At 44.4% G+C, this 18,544-nt stretch overlaps 1 protein-coding gene across 1 annotated transcript in view; it reads right to left on the bottom strand.

Moving 5' to 3' along the window:
- The window catches only part of csgalnact1a (chondroitin sulfate N-acetylgalactosaminyltransferase 1a), a 58,400-nt gene extending 40,150 nt beyond the window's left edge, over positions 1–18,250 (bottom strand). The window contains exons 1-3 of the mRNA XM_063210149.1: positions 16,893–18,250; positions 15,703–15,973; positions 235–451 (exon numbers count right to left, since the gene is read on the bottom strand). Of these exons, the coding sequence (XP_063066219.1) occupies positions 235–451; positions 15,703–15,973; positions 16,893–17,435 (1,031 nt within the window). The 5' untranslated portion in view covers positions 17,436–18,250. The remainder of the gene's footprint in view (positions 1–234; positions 452–15,702; positions 15,974–16,892) is intronic.
- Positions 18,251–18,544: the final 294 nt, after the last annotated feature.

Here is an 18,544-nt window from a genome sequence, read left to right as displayed (position 1 = left end):
ACTGGCGGAACTTGTCCGCACGTTGCGAGAGCGGAACAACGATGTTGATGAAAACATGTCTAACAAATGGTCAAGATGTGTATGTCTAACATGTCTAACAAATGGCTGATTTGTGTGCCGTGTTTGTGATTTGCCAAACACATGTCTTATACGTCATATCAGTTATATGCATGTGAACCCTAAAATCAATTGTTACCAGCAACAGTGACCCTCTAAATCAGTTAGCTCCCTCACCTGAAGTTCTGCATGAACTGGCGGAATTTGTCTGCACGTTGCGAGAGTGGAACCACGATGTTGATGAGAACCCCGGCCGTGTCCACCCTCTCGTTCTTGACCTTCATCAGCGGGCCGAAGGGACGGAACAGCACCAGTCTGCGGAACTCCTGATTCTGGTCGCCGCGGAACGTCAGCTCGTAGAGGGTTCCCTTGTCCTTCTCCATCCGGGAGATCCCTGGCAGGAGAGGGGAGACAAGTAGGGGTGTAGATAATATAATCAATACGGGCCCTGCCGTGGACAACCGGTGGGGCACTCGCCTGCCGTGCGGCTGACCCGGGTTCGATTCCCGGCCCGGGTCCTTTGCCGTAGGGCTTTCTTAAATATCGAAAATAAGCGAATCGCTGCCTTAAGAAATCGATATCGAATCATATCGTTATAGAGGCTGTGATTTACAGCCCTAGAGATGTGTGAATCAGAATCAGGGTCTTGGCCGTGGCTCAAACAGCTAAGGCACTGCCCTGTTGCACTGTGGACTCGGGTTCGATTCTCGATTCTCTCTCTCACTCATTTCCTGTCCCACTCTTTATTGTAGTATCATAATAAAGGTGAAAAACAGATACACAAATATAAATCTTTTAAAATCTGAATCAGAATCAGCTTCAGTGGCCAAGTGCAGCAATATGTACATGGACTTACAACATCCTCACAAAGACACGGCATTGGAGTTGAACGAACGAACGAGAGATCCCTTCTCTATCGGGAGATCTCTTCCAGGGGAGGTGACATACAGCATCAGAATCAGCCAGCTACATTGGCCAAGGACACCAATGTGTACACGGGTAGATGACAGATAGGCTGCAAAAAACATTTTTTTCACAAAACATTGTTTATGAGGGAAAAAAGTATATGTCTACGTAGTGCAGCAATTGATCTTTCAAAAAATCCAAGTGGTCACAATGTAGGTCTATTAATTGATTATTTATTTACGTTGATAAAGCAATTTGCTGAAAATATGTCCTTTGGTGTGACGTTAAGAAATATATATATTAAGTAATGTAGAAATGGCTTGATGGAGTTTTATGAACATTGTTACACTCTTCATATTTATTGCAATTTTTTAAAGTGTTAATTAAATGAGAAATTACCATTTAAGTATTTTTTTCCTCATTAGAGGTGAGCTTATTAGAAACCTTCGAGGAAATACAGGGATATCTTTCTTTTTAAATTTTCAAAATTGTCCGAATTTATACTAACTTTTCAGGGATGATAATTTGTTCTTCCCTAATGCAATATTCAGTGTTTATCAAAAATATTGTTAAGTTCAAACAAATATTTAAGCATTTAAAAAATGTCACACCGTAGGACATTCATGTCACGCTAAAGGACAGAAATGCAAAACTGAGCCAGAAACAAATGTATCAACATGATTATTTTGTCTTTTGATCATAATGTAATGTTGTTGTCGATATGGACCTACACTTTGCACTCATAAGTCTTTGAGTCATAGCTTATCAGCCTATCTTAACACTTAATGACAACCATGAGGTCATTAAATGTAACCTGCAGAGCTCATAAGAGTCATACTGAAGTGTGACCTTGGCATGACCATCACACCTCACCCTCTTTGTAGGTATGCTATGACTGTCACACAATTGAACCTGTAGTGTGTAGTGGCCAGTGCCTGTTTGGTATCTCAAGTTGGGAAGTACATTTATGCTATATATTGAGCTCTCCGCAGCATACTTTATTCATCTATACTTCTCTATACTCTCTCATTCATCTTTCCTTCACTGTTACCGTTATATTCAATGGTTTCAAAGCACCATTATTGACATTTTATATCCTTTGACAGTGTCTAAAATCAACAGCAAATATTCATCAACAATGCATCAAAGTATAAATTCTAATGGCCAATAAAGGAATAAGTAATTTGAATACACAATATGTAGGCTATCTAGTCAAACAACAAAACAAACAAAAAATTTACTACCAGTTGTTTTAAAAGCTATTTCACAGATATCTAGTCCTTTGGTGTGACCTGTTTGTCCTTTGGTGTGATACTCCAAAGTGTCACACAGGACTTTTACCGTCACACCATAGGACTTTTGAGCTTTTGAGTTAATTTAAAGCCATGTCGTTGCCAAATGAAATACAATTTCACCTTTAGTAAGATGCATTTGCATACATAAACATAAGAAAAAATATAAAAATATACAGTATTGTCAAAATGTATTTTATGGCTGTCACACCAAAGGACTACAAAACTAATACATCTTGTGGTAGCAAAACGTAATTGATTGATTGAAGAACTCTGAGAGAAAAAACTAAAATCCACCCTTGCTATTGGCTTCTTAAGGGTCTGAAGTCACAATTTAAGAACAGCTGGAGCTTCAACAATAGATAATTATCCACAGAATTACCCAAAAATGTGATGTCACACCACAGGATATTGTTTTCTGTGACAAAGTTTCATAAGTCCATATGGTCTCAGAAAAATTGGAGAAAAAAATTAAACATAGCCACTTTCCAAAATAGACACCTTGAAAAACATACCAGGATTGTTTAGAGTAATGACTGAGCTTTGATTATTTATTTAAAAATGTTATAACATTTAGAACCAGGCTTGTGACAGTCACACCATAGGACAAATGTGGCATTTGACTCAAAATTAAGTATACTTATTTCAACTCTGGTTTTATTACACATTACGTTTTCACAACATGGACACTAGTTTGATCATTTAAAACATTGACAATTTCGAAAGCATGAATTTACTTAATTTTAAGAGCCTGTGACAGCAAAATGTTCACGTCACGTCATCTACCCACACGCACTGTCATTATAACATCATTACAAAGCTTTGAAGATGTGGCAGATGAATCATGCAGAGTCAACATCATTACAAAGCACTGACAGGCCTCGTAGAAAACAATCCTGAGCCTGAACCTTCAATACACCACTGAAATAAAAAATAAATAAAAAAAAACAGCTAGTTAGTGTTGACCAATATTTTTTGTTCTTGCACACAAACCTGAACACTCCTCAATTGACAAATGAAACATATTACAAGCTCTGGGAATTTGTTTATTTTATTCACTTGCACATGAGGAATGCCTCTTGAGATGTGACATCTCGTTTTCAACAGGGTCCCCTTAAATCTGGACAGTACAGAAGATGTCCAGTTTCTCACAACTAAACTTTTCGGATAACATGATCTGTATGAATGAGACTCCTCACATACCTCTGGTCGAAAACAGGTAACAGATAGCATTATTGAGGATGGAAGAACATCCAGAGATAATATCAAATAAACATGAAAGGGTTAAAGATCTGTGCACGAGAAAAACTATCCCATAAAATTTGATATACTGACGTGCTTAAATTTCATGGGGTGCTTTAAATTGTTCCTACCTTCTGCCATTTCATATCAACAGGGAAAGAAATGCTCCCTCTAACCACCTGTGAGATATTTTTCAAAAAATGTATCAACAGTTATTGGGAGCAATTGAATCCACATTGATGGGTAGAATAACTAATTCAAAGACACCAAGCTTCTTAACTTCATAAAAAATATACTGGTAGTGATACAGCTTTATTTTCAGTCGTCTTAAAATATAAAAATAGCCCCATAACTACAGGTAAAACAATCTAGTTTATAGCTCAGTAAATGAAACAAGACAGAATGATGTATAGCTCCTAATGCTCCTGACATTAATTCCTACAACTCAGCTTTCTCTTCTTCCTCAGTATTTCCTGCTCAATATCTGTTTGTCAGTTCTTACTGTGTTATTCTCCCATTGCTCCTGTCCGCCTACGACATCTTCTGCTCTCATGGTCAACCTTGGAACCATTATGGATGTTCCAGAATCAAACCACTGCCTACATTCCATTCCGGAACCTTCAGCCAAAGATCACTGGGTTCAACCCTAGACTTTTTTTTAAAAATCTCTCTTCTCTCAAATAACTAAATCTAATAAATAATGTCTTTTGAGGCATGGCAACAAGCCTCTCCTTTTCCGTGTGAGGAAAAGAAGAACCTCCAGACCTCCAGAGGTGGCAGGAGGCGATGGGGTCATTTCAGGCCAGGGAGAAAGGCTTCTTCTGTGGGCTCTCACCTCCTCTGGCCCCTGGGCTTTGGGCCATTCATCCAGCTGGAGGATCAGTCACACATACAGACCATGCAGCAACGCTACTGAAGCATCCCACAGCACCACATTGACATACTACTGTTGCTGAGCTTCGGCTGAGATTTGGCCCAGCACTGGCTGGGATTCAGTGTGCCTCTCCACCCAAGTGAAGAGCTGCTGTCTGTCTGGCCTCCACGGTGACTGCACTTTATCTGTCAGAGGCCCATGGATCATCCCGGAAAACAGGCCTTTTCAAAAAGCTTTGAGTTCTCTCTCAGGTTTTCTCGTAGACAAAACACTCTGTGACCCCTTGAACAAAGAGCCGTGATCCCGACCGTCAGTATTTTTTATGACGTCCTGCAAGACATCTTAAATCTACACAAAGGCACTCTGTCTCATTCACTCTGGGCTTGGCACTTGGAAACTTTGGTGAAGGAATCCTCGTCAGTCGCTATACCAAAACAAAGAAAGAAAAGAAAAAAACCTTTAAGAGACGCTCCATTTGCACCAGGGTTAATAGTAAAAACCCACTTGGCTGCTCTGCTCTCTGGCTTGGCGAATACATTCCCTCACCATTAACGAGATCCTGAGATGAACTATGCAAAAGAGCGTCTGTGAGGTCTGTGAGGGGGTGGAAGAAAATCGGTGCCGAAATTAAATAATAGCATTCAAACAAGGTCGTTAAAAGCTATTTGGGCCGCCCCTCGCCCGGGATACCCTTGAAAAATACTTCTTGCAAGTCAAGGCCGTCGACAGCTTTTTCCAGGCTCAGGACAAAATCCTCTGAAAGATCCACCTCCTCAATACATAGAATCTAATGAGGAACCTATTTTGGGGCCCCTCCATCTCCTTGGGCCCAGGAGACCTACCCCTTTGCCTCCACTTGTCAGTTTCCCTGTCGCCGGTTACCAGAATGAAATGACAAACGACCAAGGAGGTAGCCCCCAGTGAAACCCAATAACAAGAGTCTGCTCCCTTCGCCTCCATCTCACACCCATCATCCACTTAGCCAAGGCAATTAAGAAAAGAGCCCGGGCCAAGAGCAGATTTGTACGGATGGGAATCTCGAGACGGCTGCTGTACTGCTGCAACATGAAAGCATATTCAGGGCCGCATGGCAGCTTTGGCCACGCCCAGGACAAAGTAATCAAAAAGGGCCCCACCACACAATACATAACATATAATGTAATGAGGACCCAATTCTGCCCCCCTCCCTCTCTCCCTGGGCCCGGGAAAGTGACCCGTTTGCCCCCTTTCTCAGCTTTCCTAGGCGTATGGTTTAGCCCAGTGTTTCTCAAACTTTTTCTGACAGAGGACCAATTTTTCCCCCCGAAAATGTTTAGGGACCACTTCTAATTTGCAGATCACTTACTTTTTATACACATCACAACCCTGTTTTATTGTGGTGAAAAGCTATGTTTCGCTTTGTAATTATGTTACAAATATATAGCCTATTGCTAGCTTGTCTTGGAAAAGTAGAAATCCACTTGCTCGCCCTGAGCTCTGTCGCGGACCACCAGTGGTCCCCAGACCACACTTTGAGAACCACTGCCTTAGCCCCTCTAGGTCTGTCTGAGAGATGTGTCGCCATACAACAAGACAAACGTCTGCGTCCCAAACGGAAGGGAAGTGGCCTGCCAATAGGATCCAGAGTTGGGAGTCTGCCGCATGAGAACTGCCTGACAGTCCCGCCATCGTCCCATTATCACCCCCCCACACACACACACACACACACGCACCCCCCCACGCCACCACACACACACACACACACACACGCTTCCCCAAACTGTCTGGCACCCCCACCATCGCCCAATTATCAACCCCCTCTCACACACACACACACACAGACACACAGACACACAGACACACACACACACACACACAGACACACAGACACAGACACACACACACACACACACACACACACACACACACACACACACACACACACACACACACACACACACACACCGACTTCCCCGCACCAAAACCATCCAATTCTTGCTTGGTGTCGATAGGCTTCTCAGGAAATGGAAGTGGGACGTGTGTGTGTGTGTGTGTGTGTGTGTGTGTGTGTGTGTGTGTGTGTGTGTGTGTGTGTGTGTGTGTGTGTGTGTGTGTGTGTGTGTGTTGTTGCAGTGGTTTTTGAGGCTGTTACTTCCTCTAATGGGCTAGCCAGCATCTTCTGTTCACCCTCTGGGGAGGCGGGGGGGAGGAACGTGGTGATGAGGAGGAGAGGGGAGAGACACAACCGCGTGGGTTAGGGGTTGTGATGTCTGTGTGTGTGCGTGTGCGTTTGTGTGCGTTTGTGTGTGCGTTTGTGTGTGTGTGCGTCCGTGCGTGCGTGCGTGCTTGCGTGCGTGTGTTGTTGCAGGGACAGGGACAGAATCGTGTGGGTTGGAGGTTGCGATGTACTGTGGCAATGTGTCGAGATGAGGTGGTGAGGGGAGGGCAGAGATGGCATGTCCAGTGGGGTGAAAGGGGTGGGTGGGGTGGTGGGTGGAGGGTGAAGGGTGGAGGTGTGGGCACTTGTGAAATGACAACCCATCAGCAGTGTTCAGACAGGGTTGTAAAACAGGTCTCCTTATCTGCACGATTGCAGAAGCAGAAAATCGAGCCACAGATTAACGCCATCCCAGTTGCAGAAAGAAGAGGGGAACCAACCACATGTTACTGCCTCAACAGTTGGGAAATGTCTGCAGTGCATGCTGACTGGTCCTGGCCACAGCCAGCCTGGCAAGCTGAACTACAACATGAACATTAGTCTGGCAGCGTACAGGTGAAGCTGTGGAACCAACGGTTGGTGTTCAAACTGTACGGTTCAAACAGGTTAACTGCAGGTACAGTAATGCCCAACACAGTCATAGCGTTAAGCCTCCATAACGACTCAAACAGAAAAAAAACGTCAAAAAAGGAAGGAAAATCTGGTGCCACACAAATGTCTATTTTCTGTTATGATACTTTAGAGGCGCAAAGTATGTATTTCATTTGTTCTCAGAAAAAATATCTTGTTACACAGGTGGAGAAATGTGATTGGAGGACACATTTTGCGTGCTTATGGATAATATGATGCAACTGCTAGATCAACACGCCAGACAACATTATTTTCTGCCACTAGGCAGGTTTGTCTAGTTTTTTTTTAAATAGTTTTTACACCTTTATTGTTCAGTCAGGACAGTCAGAGAGACAGGAGTGGAATAAGTGGGGAGAGAAAGATGGGGAAGGATTGGGGAAACAACCTTGGGCTGGACTTGAGTCCGGGTCTCTGACATAATGATACAGCACACCAGCCCGCTGAGTCACGTTGCTCCCAAGTTTGTCTAATTTTCTATTCTTTCCTGGAAGTTGCATCTTGCTGTGCAGTCTGTTCCATTGGCCTCTGCTCTGCCTACCATATGCCATACCAGACACCAACAACAACAAAAAAGTTTCCCATGATGTCAGACCCTGAACTCAGTTGCAAAAGCAGATGCACATAATATATATATACGGCAACATCTTAACCGCAGGAATACACCAGCTGCGATCTGAGCGAGTCGAGCGACGGAAGTAATTGACTTTGTATTGAGTCGAGAGACAAAAGATTCTGGAGACTAGAGCGATTTGCGCGACGAGCGCGACAATTTGAAGTTGAAATCTTTTCAACTTTCTATGACGCGGTTCGGCGACAAGCCGCGACAGCCAATGACTGTATAGGTCAGTGACCACAGCCAATGGGAATGCTTGAATGCTTTGCCTTCTGCCTGTACGGACATACTCTTGTCTCCTCAATCGTTTGTATCGCTTGCTGCTACACTCTGTCGCTTGAATCGCATCGCCGCTGGTGTATTTCTGCGGTTACACTCCACCTGATGGGTATTCTTGGACCAGATGTGGCAGAGCTCGATGAGTCATGCAGAGTCAAGCTAGGCCAGTCTTCGGTAACACTTTATAATAATGTTCCTTAGTAAAGACTCAGTAAATAATTAACTAATGATGAATAAAACATTAACACATGTTTTTATTATTAACTAAGCTTTATTAATGCTTAATAAAATATCTACAAATGATATCTGCAAGATTTTACACACCTTATAACAGAGTATTTTATTCATTTACAAGCAACTTGTAAATGTTTGATAAATGTAAAATATTAACATAGCATTTCCTAGTCATTTACAAGCATTTCTTTACATTTCCTAGTCATTTACAAACGTTTGTTAATGTTTTGTTCATCAATAGTTAATTATTTATTAAGTCTCTATAATGCTTTTTTGCATCCACTATTCTAAAGTGTTACCACTAAATCTGTGAATGAGTTGTTGAAGTGGCAGACAAAGTGCAATTCCATGACTAAGGCTTCTTCATTCGGTGTGCAATTCGGTATAAACACTTTTTGTCACCACGAGGGCCGTACTTTTTTCCACTCTTTCACTCTTCCTCCCCCCTACTCACTCACTTTCTCCCATCCTCCCTCTCTCTCTCTCTCTCTCTCGCTCTCTTTCATTCATTTCCTCACCCTTTCCCTCCACAAGAATTCCATCGCTTCCTTACAAAAACTCCCTGGATGCTGACTGTTGAACATTCTGGAAAAAATCCTGATGGCGTTGCTGTTTTAACAGGGCCCTGGGACTCATTAACTAATGCAGTGGTTCTTAACCTTTTTTTCTTAAAGCACCCCCTTACCTGTGCCCAAGACAGGCCGTGCACCCCCAAAACAAACTTCTATACGTGTATACACACAAAACAAATATTTAAGTGATTAATTACAATAATTCTTGTTTCAGACATTAATCAATACTTGAATGAATTTACATGGGGACTATATGTTTTAATTTGGTTTAGATCTGGCTTAATTATTATGTTCACTAGGAAAATTGTGGTCACAACCTCAACACAAACAAAATTCTGCGCACCCCCTGAAATCTCTGGCGCACCCCCAGGGGGTGCCCGCACCCCAGGTTAACACATTGAGTACCGACGACGTAATAATGCGTTTTTCACGCCCATGCGTTGTATACCAAAACGTAAAAATACGTTTTTGCATTTAAATATCATATTTTGAATCTACACCCTTCAATGGACAATATATGTGATTTTGGTAGCTCTGTGATGGACATAAATGACAACATTTGCAGTCCAAAGTTGTTTGATTGTTATGATGTTTGAGTGTTATGATTTGGATATTTTAATTTAACTTACCAAGATGTCTGGATGCCAACCCATGTCGCCTATCGCGCTGCCTGCATTGATTTCCCTAGTACGGTCACTGTAGCATGTGTTGTCTCTGACTTCACGCAATAGGTAAACACCATTGTATAGTGCCTGGAGTGTCTTGAACTTTCTGGACTTGCTAGACCTTTACCAGATCCTTGGATCCAAATGGCACCCGATATGTAATTGCAGTAATGCGCTCCGATTTGGAAGTTTGATCGCCAAAAAGATAAGTTTCTGTGTCTTCCTGTATGTGAGAAGCCAGAAGCTAGCATGGCTACATATCATGATTCCCTGATTGTCGCTCCCAACGCAGGACGCTCCCCTGTCGGCTCGCTCCCACTAGCCAGACTATCGATCCGGGTGGGACTACACGTCCGGGAGTGATAGAAACACCTGGGACTACACGTCCGGGAGCGATCTCAGTTGGGAGTGTCCATCTGCCACCGCATATGATTCGGATCGGATGGGCTAGGCTACATCTAAGCATCATATCATTTGGATTTGTTGTCAATGTTGGGCTATTATTTCGGGAGTCATCGGGAGCTATTTTAGCAAATGTCTCACCCTCTGCATGTGTGCAAAGAGTTTGTGATCAGTCCACGTGAAAAACGGGGATTTCAAAGGGCATCGATTGCTGGTGTCGTAGTGTGACAGAGCAGGAGGTGTGCTGCCGTATTCGTGAATCGTGCTATGTTGTTGTTTCCCTACGATCGGTAGCGTGTATTGTGTCTGACTTCACGCAATAGGTAAACACAGAGACCATTGTATATCGTGCCAGGAGTATCTTGAACTTTCTGGGCTTGCTACCTAGACCTTTACCAGCTCCTTGGATCAAAATGGCACCCGAATTGTAATTGGAGTAATGCGCTCCGATTTAGAAGTTTGATCGCCAACCAGATAAGTTTATTTGATTATTCACCCCTATGTTGAACTGTCTTCCTGTATGTGAAAAAGCCAGAAGCTAGCATAGATGGCTACATATGGATCGGATGGGCTACATCTAAGCATCATATCATTGGGATTTGTTGTCAATGTTGGGCTATTATTTCGGGAGTCATCGGGAACTATTTTAGCAAATGTCCGACCTTCTGCATGTGTGCAAAGAGCTTGTGTTCAGTCTGTGTGAAAAACGTGGATTTCGAAGGGCATTGATTGCCGGTGTCGTAGTGGTTTAGAGCAGGAGGTGTGTCTTGACGTGCAGGAAGATGTGTGTCAGAGCTAACCTTGCACCAAATTGTGATTAAAACCAACTCATCCCCTTTCAAACTCGTCACATTCTGAAGAAGCGCACCCTTCACAAAAACCTCAATATCTCCGATTGTAGCTGAATTCCATGGATACCCACTTCGGTTTAGCGTGGGTTTACTCGGCAATAAAAGCTCGTAGAGACACACAGTTTTCACCTACTAAGAGGGCAGCGTCTCCACTTTCAAACGAGTCATAACATATTTCAGTGGCCCTATCACATAATAAGCTGTGAGTCTACAAAAAAACGTAAAAAAGGGCTTAGAACGCTGGTATTCTACGACATAATTCCGTGAGCACCGCCGGTATTCAATGTGTTAAGAACCACTGAACTAATGTACTGTACACCACAAAGACCCCCCTATTTTACCCAGCAATCCCTACATACATGGGAACCCCCTCACATCCATACTTCCAGTACATGGGAACCCTCTCACAATCTCTCCTGTTTCCAGCCATGTTGGTATGTACAGGCCTGTCACAACCAGGCAAGCAAACTAGGCAATTATCTAGGGCTCCCAGCTGGAAGAAGTGCCCTGATAGTGATTGGTTACTGTGTGTACTTGTATTCAAATGACAGCAATGACAACCTCACTAAACTCAATGAACGAGAAGTGTGATGATATTGCGATCAAAATATCCTATTGAAGGGCCCCTTCCCCAATATTACATTACATTGCATTTGCAATATTGCATTGCAATAGTTTGAAGAGAAAAAAGGGGCCCCGGCTTCCTCTTGCCTAGGGCCTCCAAGATACCTTGAAACATCCCTGGGCATGTAGACTATAGAAAGGAAACAGAGAGTTACATTCATGCGACATCACAGAGCTGCACTGCCCTGCTAATCTTGTGCATCTCACATGCGTGTGCCCCTGTCTGAATGACTTCCCCTATAAGTCAAGACTAAAAGCAAAGCGCAAACTAAATTTAGTGGCCTACTAGGGACTGAGCAATGCAGACGTAGTGTGCAGAGGAGAAACACTGTACATTCCTGCTGCTCCTGGACCCTTTATACCCGCTGCCTGAAGGCTAGACATCAGATCAATGTAAATACAGCAGGTCTAGACAGCTGGAGCAAATAAAACACATTAACCCAATTCAGGAACCGTCTGACTTTCTTGTGCAGTCAGTTCCAAGTGAGGAAGTGACACGCAGAGAGCGTGAGAATAGATGAGGAGCGCCAGTTTCACTACACACGTCATCCGAGATGCTTCTTTTGTTTCTTTCGATGCAAGGCAGAAGACGACCCTCTGAAACGATGCGAGAACTTGGAAAATATTGTTTTAAAAGATGACACAGAGGAACACTCAACCCACTTCCAAACCAAACTGAACCCGAGCCAAGAGACCAGAGAAAAGTGACTGATGGCTGGCTGTGACTGTGTTGATGGCGTCAGTCAGGACTGGTTGAGACAAAATAAACGTGCTGGGCATTTTCATTCACTCACACATCCACAGTCCACTGTCATACTACAGTACATCCTGATTGGCTCAGTCCACTGTTTCTATTGAAGATGTAAAGAAGACCTGCAGATCCTTCACAAGAAAAAAAAAACAGCATCGTTCGCCTGAGGACAAGCAGGCAAACTTTTCCGCTGGGAAAATGCCCTGCAAGCCAGATTAGCAGTTCAGGCCTGGCGTCAGTGTGCTGCTCCCATCGCACCTCTCAGGGGAACCATAGGCTCCCAGCCTCCATGTTTACTGTGGAAGGAGTAAACAAAACCGGGTGCCGATTCAGAATGACTTTCTACAGGATGTTATTGTGAATTGTCTTCCTCTCGTCTTACTGTACAGCTGAGCTGGTGAGGCTTGCTTACGGGTCATTGATATGCTTTAGTAGCAGGCGTCAGGTGGTGAAACAACAAGAGAATTATCATATTATTATCAATTTCAAATCAAATTTATTAATGATTGGCAATTCATTTGCAAACAATGAATGTACTTTTTTGATAACTCAGTAAAACTAATTTAAAAAAATAAAAGAATAATTTAATAATTGACAAAAAGTGACATTGGATGTGGTTGCACCACCCTGACGTCTTCTTCCAAAATTGTCAATGACCCTCATGAATATTGAAATCTATGTAAGGGATAATGTATTGTCCACACGTGACTATCGGAAAATATTTTCCCGACGAGGCGAATAACACCCCTCGATGCCGAAGGCGCGTTAATCGCGCTGCTGCCATACTGCTCAAAATCAGAAGGCATATCAGTGAAGATATGACCGATCTACTTGCGGAGTAATCTCTGAAGTGACCAAACTCGTTGCCATTGGCAGCGGGTATTATTAGGTGGGCATTACAGAAAAGTAGTGACCACCGAACGTTGGGTCCGCCCATTGAAAGTGAATGGGCTCATTCTAGAGTGCCATATAATATCGCATGGATGTGGGATGCGGAACATACAGCTTTCCAAACCCATATCAGCCAATGGGTTCTGTTTTGGAACACAGTGTTCCAATTGATAAAGCCCTAGCCAATTAAAAATTCAACTGTAGCACTGGACAAGTTCAAATATGGGTTAGACTGGAACGTGGCAAATTATTAATGAACAATGGAGAGCCTTCCCTTCGCCTTTCATTGTTGTGCAGTGCACATTCAACGAGTGGGGGCGGGTTATCTAACTAACAGATCAACAGCATGAAGCCGTTTGATCTTTTGATTCCGTCTCCCCCCATTATCTCAGATCCAAGACAGAATCCAGATGGGAGCTGAGCTGAACACCCCGTACGCCGTCACGTGGCGACTCATCACAGCATCTGCCAACGGGTAGGGACGGGAGCCTCCTGAGTCACCTCGGACACCCTCTGATGTTTGCTGACCTTTTGAGGAAGCCCCCCCCCCATCTTTTTCCTTTCTCTGGTAGCCTCCATAAGGTTGGCAGACAGGGGCAGACAAAGGGGACAGTTGTCCCGGGCCCAGAGACAGAGGTTGCCCAGAACTAGGTTCTCATTACATTGTATGTAGTGGGTGGGGGGGGGGGGGGCTTTCATATGACTTTGTCCTGGGCCCAAACAAAGCTGTCGGCGGCCCTGGGCATGCATATACTATACATTTGTGAGGCATACAGCTGCTATGGCTTCCTAACCTGGCTTCCAAGCCTGCTGCACTCACACGCAACATCCTGCCTTTTAACGCCTCGACATTCAGCCACAGGATACGCCATTGTCTTGCTTTTGTTTGTCATGACTTTTTTTTGTCCGTTAGCCAGAAAGATGTTTTTGTCCGACATCTAAAACAACAGTTTAATAAGTCTTGTGTTGACAGGCACTGGTTGGTTGTTTGGCGGAAAAAAGCATATTTTTCCGCATAAATGTTTTATGACCTTTTTAGTCGCTATCTTGCCCAGGATTCGGCCTGGTTGAGGAGATATTGTATCCCAATGGGACTTCCCTGGTTAAATATCAGATTAAATAAAAAGAACACTGATAAAATAAAATGAAATAAAATGAGAAGAAAATGGTCACTGGAATTAGAGTAAGCCCTCTGCAGAAAATCCACCTTACTTTGTTTCCATGACATCCCTGAAGTCTGAATCTTTAGAGATGGAGAATTACTCAAAAAACAATGTTCAGTCAGTGTAGAGGTGTCATGATTGGAACCTTTTGTCCTTGAACGAGGATGTTGCAAAGATTAAAAGAAGGAAATCAGACTGAGCCTTAGCCATTGTTTTCATTTGTCAACATACATTGCTTGTTCCTGTTGTTTAGCTGGTTGAGCAAGTGTCTATTGACACACACGACAGACAGACAGACAGACACCACAGAGATCCTCTTGCTATATACCATGAACACCTACTGTAGTCCGCTTTCTGTAGGTTGATGACAAATGAAGGCACACCAGGTCAAATCTTACCCAGTTTTCTGTCAAAAATATATGTATTTCTTTCTGTCTGTTTGGCCTGGTCTGCTTGGCTTCCTGTCTGTCTTTTATATCTCACTCATCATAATGGTTTTAATTGGTCCAACATTACAGTGATTAGCCATCATCTCCATCCCCAAATCTGCCCTGAGCAACTGAGGACTGCTCTAAACAAACACGCCTGCAGAGAGAGAGAGAGGGAGAGAGAGAGAGAGAGAGAGAGAGAGAAAGAGAGAGAGAGAGAGAGAGAGAGAGAGAGAGAGAGAGAGAGAGAGAGAAAGAGAGAGAGAGAGAGAGAGAGAGGAGGACATACACACGAACGTCTTAACAATGGATAAACGGAGGCTTCCTGTTTTAGCCAGGCCTTGCCAGACAAACATAAGCATAAGTGATCACCCCTTCCACTAGTAGTTTTCCATGGCACCGCCAATTGTTACTGATTGGGTAAAATAAGACACGGAATAAGACACGGAATTCAAATCTGAACAGAGTTCACCCCTCCCACCAGTGGTGTAGTCTAGTTTTTTATGGTGGGTATACTGTATATTTGAGCATTTTTTGAAGTGGGTATACTGTATATATCTGTGCTATTCAAAACAATGGATCAATCAATTTTAAGTGGGTATACTGACATCCCTGAAATTTAGAAGTGGATATACTCCGTATACCCGCGTTCTACGTAGACTACACCACTGCCTCCCACTACTAATCGTTTCTCAATGCTGCCCTTCCGGACAGTCTGTGCGAGTGAAATTAATACGAGGGTAGAATGGGAAAGAGATAGTGAAGGAGTCTCTCTCTTCAGTGATTGTGCTATTTGCTGCTTTTTCTTCTTTTGTCTCTTTGTTCTCAGCTGGTTTTCTGCCCATTTGGATGGTTTGATGTGTGGGTGGCTGAGGGTGCATTGATTGAGGTTGGGTGGGGTGGGGATTGTAGTATTGAGTTGTTTAATTATGTTTTTTCATACATTTAAAAATAAAGTAAAAAAATTAGTTACAAAAACAGAAATTAGTGTGAGGGTATGGTAAACACCACGTTAGTTTTGCCGCCCTTACCCTCGATGAAGTCGGACGGGGCGTAGACCTTGCTGAGGCCGCGGTCGCGGTCCCCGCCGGCGTTGAGGCGCGGAGCGTTGAGCGCCTGCAGGGCGTTCTCGATGACCTCGGCCAGCTCATCGCGGCGGTCGCGTCGCACCGGCTTCTCCTCTGGGTGGCGCGTCAGGCCCATCTCCAGCTGGTAGACGCGCTGCAGCGTGAAGCTCTCGAAGGGCACCACCGCGTACTCGTTAGGCAGACGCATGCCCTGGTGCACCTCCGCCTGGTTCACCTGTTGCATAGCAGTAACATTATATTCCATTAGATTAGATTACACAATATTACACTTACATTACATGATATTAAAAGGTATTACACTTGCATTACATGATATTACAGTACAGTGCATACTAGCAATCAAAGGTATCAACCCCTGGTGCACCTCCTCCTGGTTCACCTATTGCATAGTAGTAACGTTATATTCCATTAGATTACACGATATTGCATTCATTTTTGCACATTATGTGTTTCTCACACATACTGTACATGTGAACTACTATAGGGCCTAAAAATGGCTCGTAGATGTTAATCTTACTAGCCAAACACACACTCACTTATGGGATAAAAGTGGCTAGTAAGTTGATCTTTTCTACCAGCCAAACTGAAATTTCACCAGCATTTGGCCGGTTGCCTGGTGTTAACCCTCTGAGGTCCGAGTGCCCTTCAGAGGGCAACTTGTCTCCAAAAACAAATCTGTAACTCAGATTTGTAGTAACTGTAACTGTAACTCATAGTTTTTGTCATTGAAACATATAAGTCACACCACTAGAAACCTCAGACCTTCCTCAAAGTACTCGAAAATGTCAGGGTGGTGCAAGCAGCCTAAAAGCCTCTGAAAGGTCTTAGACCTCAGAGGGTTAATTTAGATCCCGGCCTGGGACCCTCTTCCCCTTCGTGACATCTCACCTGGCTCATCAGAAAGTCAAAGAATGCGCGCACATCAGTGGCACAGGTGCTGGACCAAACGTAAGATAACTGAAAAGAAAATAAAGGTCCGCAACACTGTAAATGCTCCCAGAAGATTTATTGGCACAACGTTTCGGACTCAATGTCAATGTCCGAAACGTCGTGCCAATAAATCTTCTGGGAGCATTTACAGTGTTGCGGACCTTTATTTTCTTTTCAGTTTTTTTTCTTTTCAGTTATCTCACCTGGCTCCTCAGGAACTCCTGCAGGTCCGCGTTGGGGCTCTTCTCCTTCTCCGAGTTGGAGTTTTTGAGGTCATCGCCTGCCCCTGCTATGCCCCCTCCACCACGTCCAGCAGCACCACCGGCGGCCTTGTCCAGGGTGTCCTGGACGCCTTTCAGCTGGTCACTGCGCTCCTGCAGGGCCTCTTTAAGCTGGGCGATCTGCTTCTTCAGGCTGGCGATGTGGATGCGATGCTGGTCCTCATGCTCCTGGAGCAGGGCCTGATAGCCCTCGCGCCCCGTAGGGCCACCGCTCGGGCCCCCCCCTCCTCCTCCACCACCTCCAACACCTCCACCACCGCCACCTCCAAGACCCCCTCCTCCTCCTCCCCCTAGTCCTCCAAGCCCACCACCTCCGGCTCGGGGTAGAGCGTGGCTGTGGCCCCCCAGGCCGTCCTCCTGGTGGGGGCCGCAGGTGGTGACGTAGAGCAGGGAGGCGGTGCAGCACAGCAGCACCAGCACCAGGCCGATACGCGACAGCCAGGCGAGCGGCCCTCTCCTCAGCATGGCACTGGGATGCAGCTCACCCACGCTGACAGCACACCGACAACAGCAGCAATGTACAACAACTACAGCAGCAAGGCACAGTGACAAACGGCAGCAATGTACAACAACTACAGCAGCAAGGCACAGTGACAAACGGCAGCAATGTACAACTCCAGCAGTACTGCACACTGAGAACAGCAGCACTCACACCAACAGCAGTTCACCCTGCTCAACAGCAATAAACAGCAAGAGACAGCAAGGTCTCAGAATGCAACTGAATAAGAATATAAAAAGAAAGAAGGAAACTCTGTCGGAAATCTGTGCAAACGTGTCGCAAATAAAAACAAAACAATTATATTAGCACGTTTTCACGTGTGTTCAGGGTTCAGCGGGTCAACACATATGGTCTTTTACGGTATTCATGCATGGTTAAAAAAAGCACAGTGTGTTTCCATAAGGAGAGTGTTTCGCGTTACGGTTGTTATAACACACAAGGTATCAGCCATGACACAGCATGACGTACTTAAATGATCTCAGGCGCCTTTGCACGCTCTCTTATTTTCCATGCCTGCTCAAACCGTGACCTTATCACTGCCCCCAAAAAAAGTTCCCAAGAAATAAGCCTGTTAAGGGGACTGCTTTGCTCAACAAGCCCGTATATGCAATCCAATACCGTTATCTCTGGTGCCTCACATTCCCCATCTATGTCCTGTCGATAAATATTGCAGTTTAGGGTTATGACCAGGTCCTCACCCTCTCCTTTGCCAACAACCCACGTGCACTACAGGAAAGAGTATTACAGGAACAAAAACAACAAAAAAACATGTAAGAAAAAAAAACTCTAAGGTCTAAGGGAGCTGTCCGAGTCCGACTCCCGAGCCTGAGTCACACATGACTAAAAAAGTCCATTTCCCAACTCAGTGACGTTACATTCCCCTGAGAACACGTCTGGGGCCCCGGCCCGCTCCGTGGCAGAGCTGCTGGTACCGATGATGATGACACATTTTGTCCCAGTTGTGGAACTCAGTTGATGAGGAATAACAAAAGATGCTTTCAGCGAGGTGTCAGTGTCCTACATTCATTCCCTCGCTCTTCATGTCCATACACACACACACACACACACCTTTTAG

The sequence above is a fragment of the Engraulis encrasicolus genome, chromosome 11 (genome assembly GCF_034702125.1).
Source record: "Engraulis encrasicolus isolate BLACKSEA-1 chromosome 11, IST_EnEncr_1.0, whole genome shotgun sequence".
In the NCBI taxonomy this organism is placed as follows: Eukaryota; Metazoa; Chordata; class Actinopteri; order Clupeiformes; family Engraulidae; genus Engraulis; species Engraulis encrasicolus.
The sequence above is the reverse complement of the archived record's forward strand: the minus strand, read 5'-3'. Positions and strand labels throughout refer to the sequence as shown.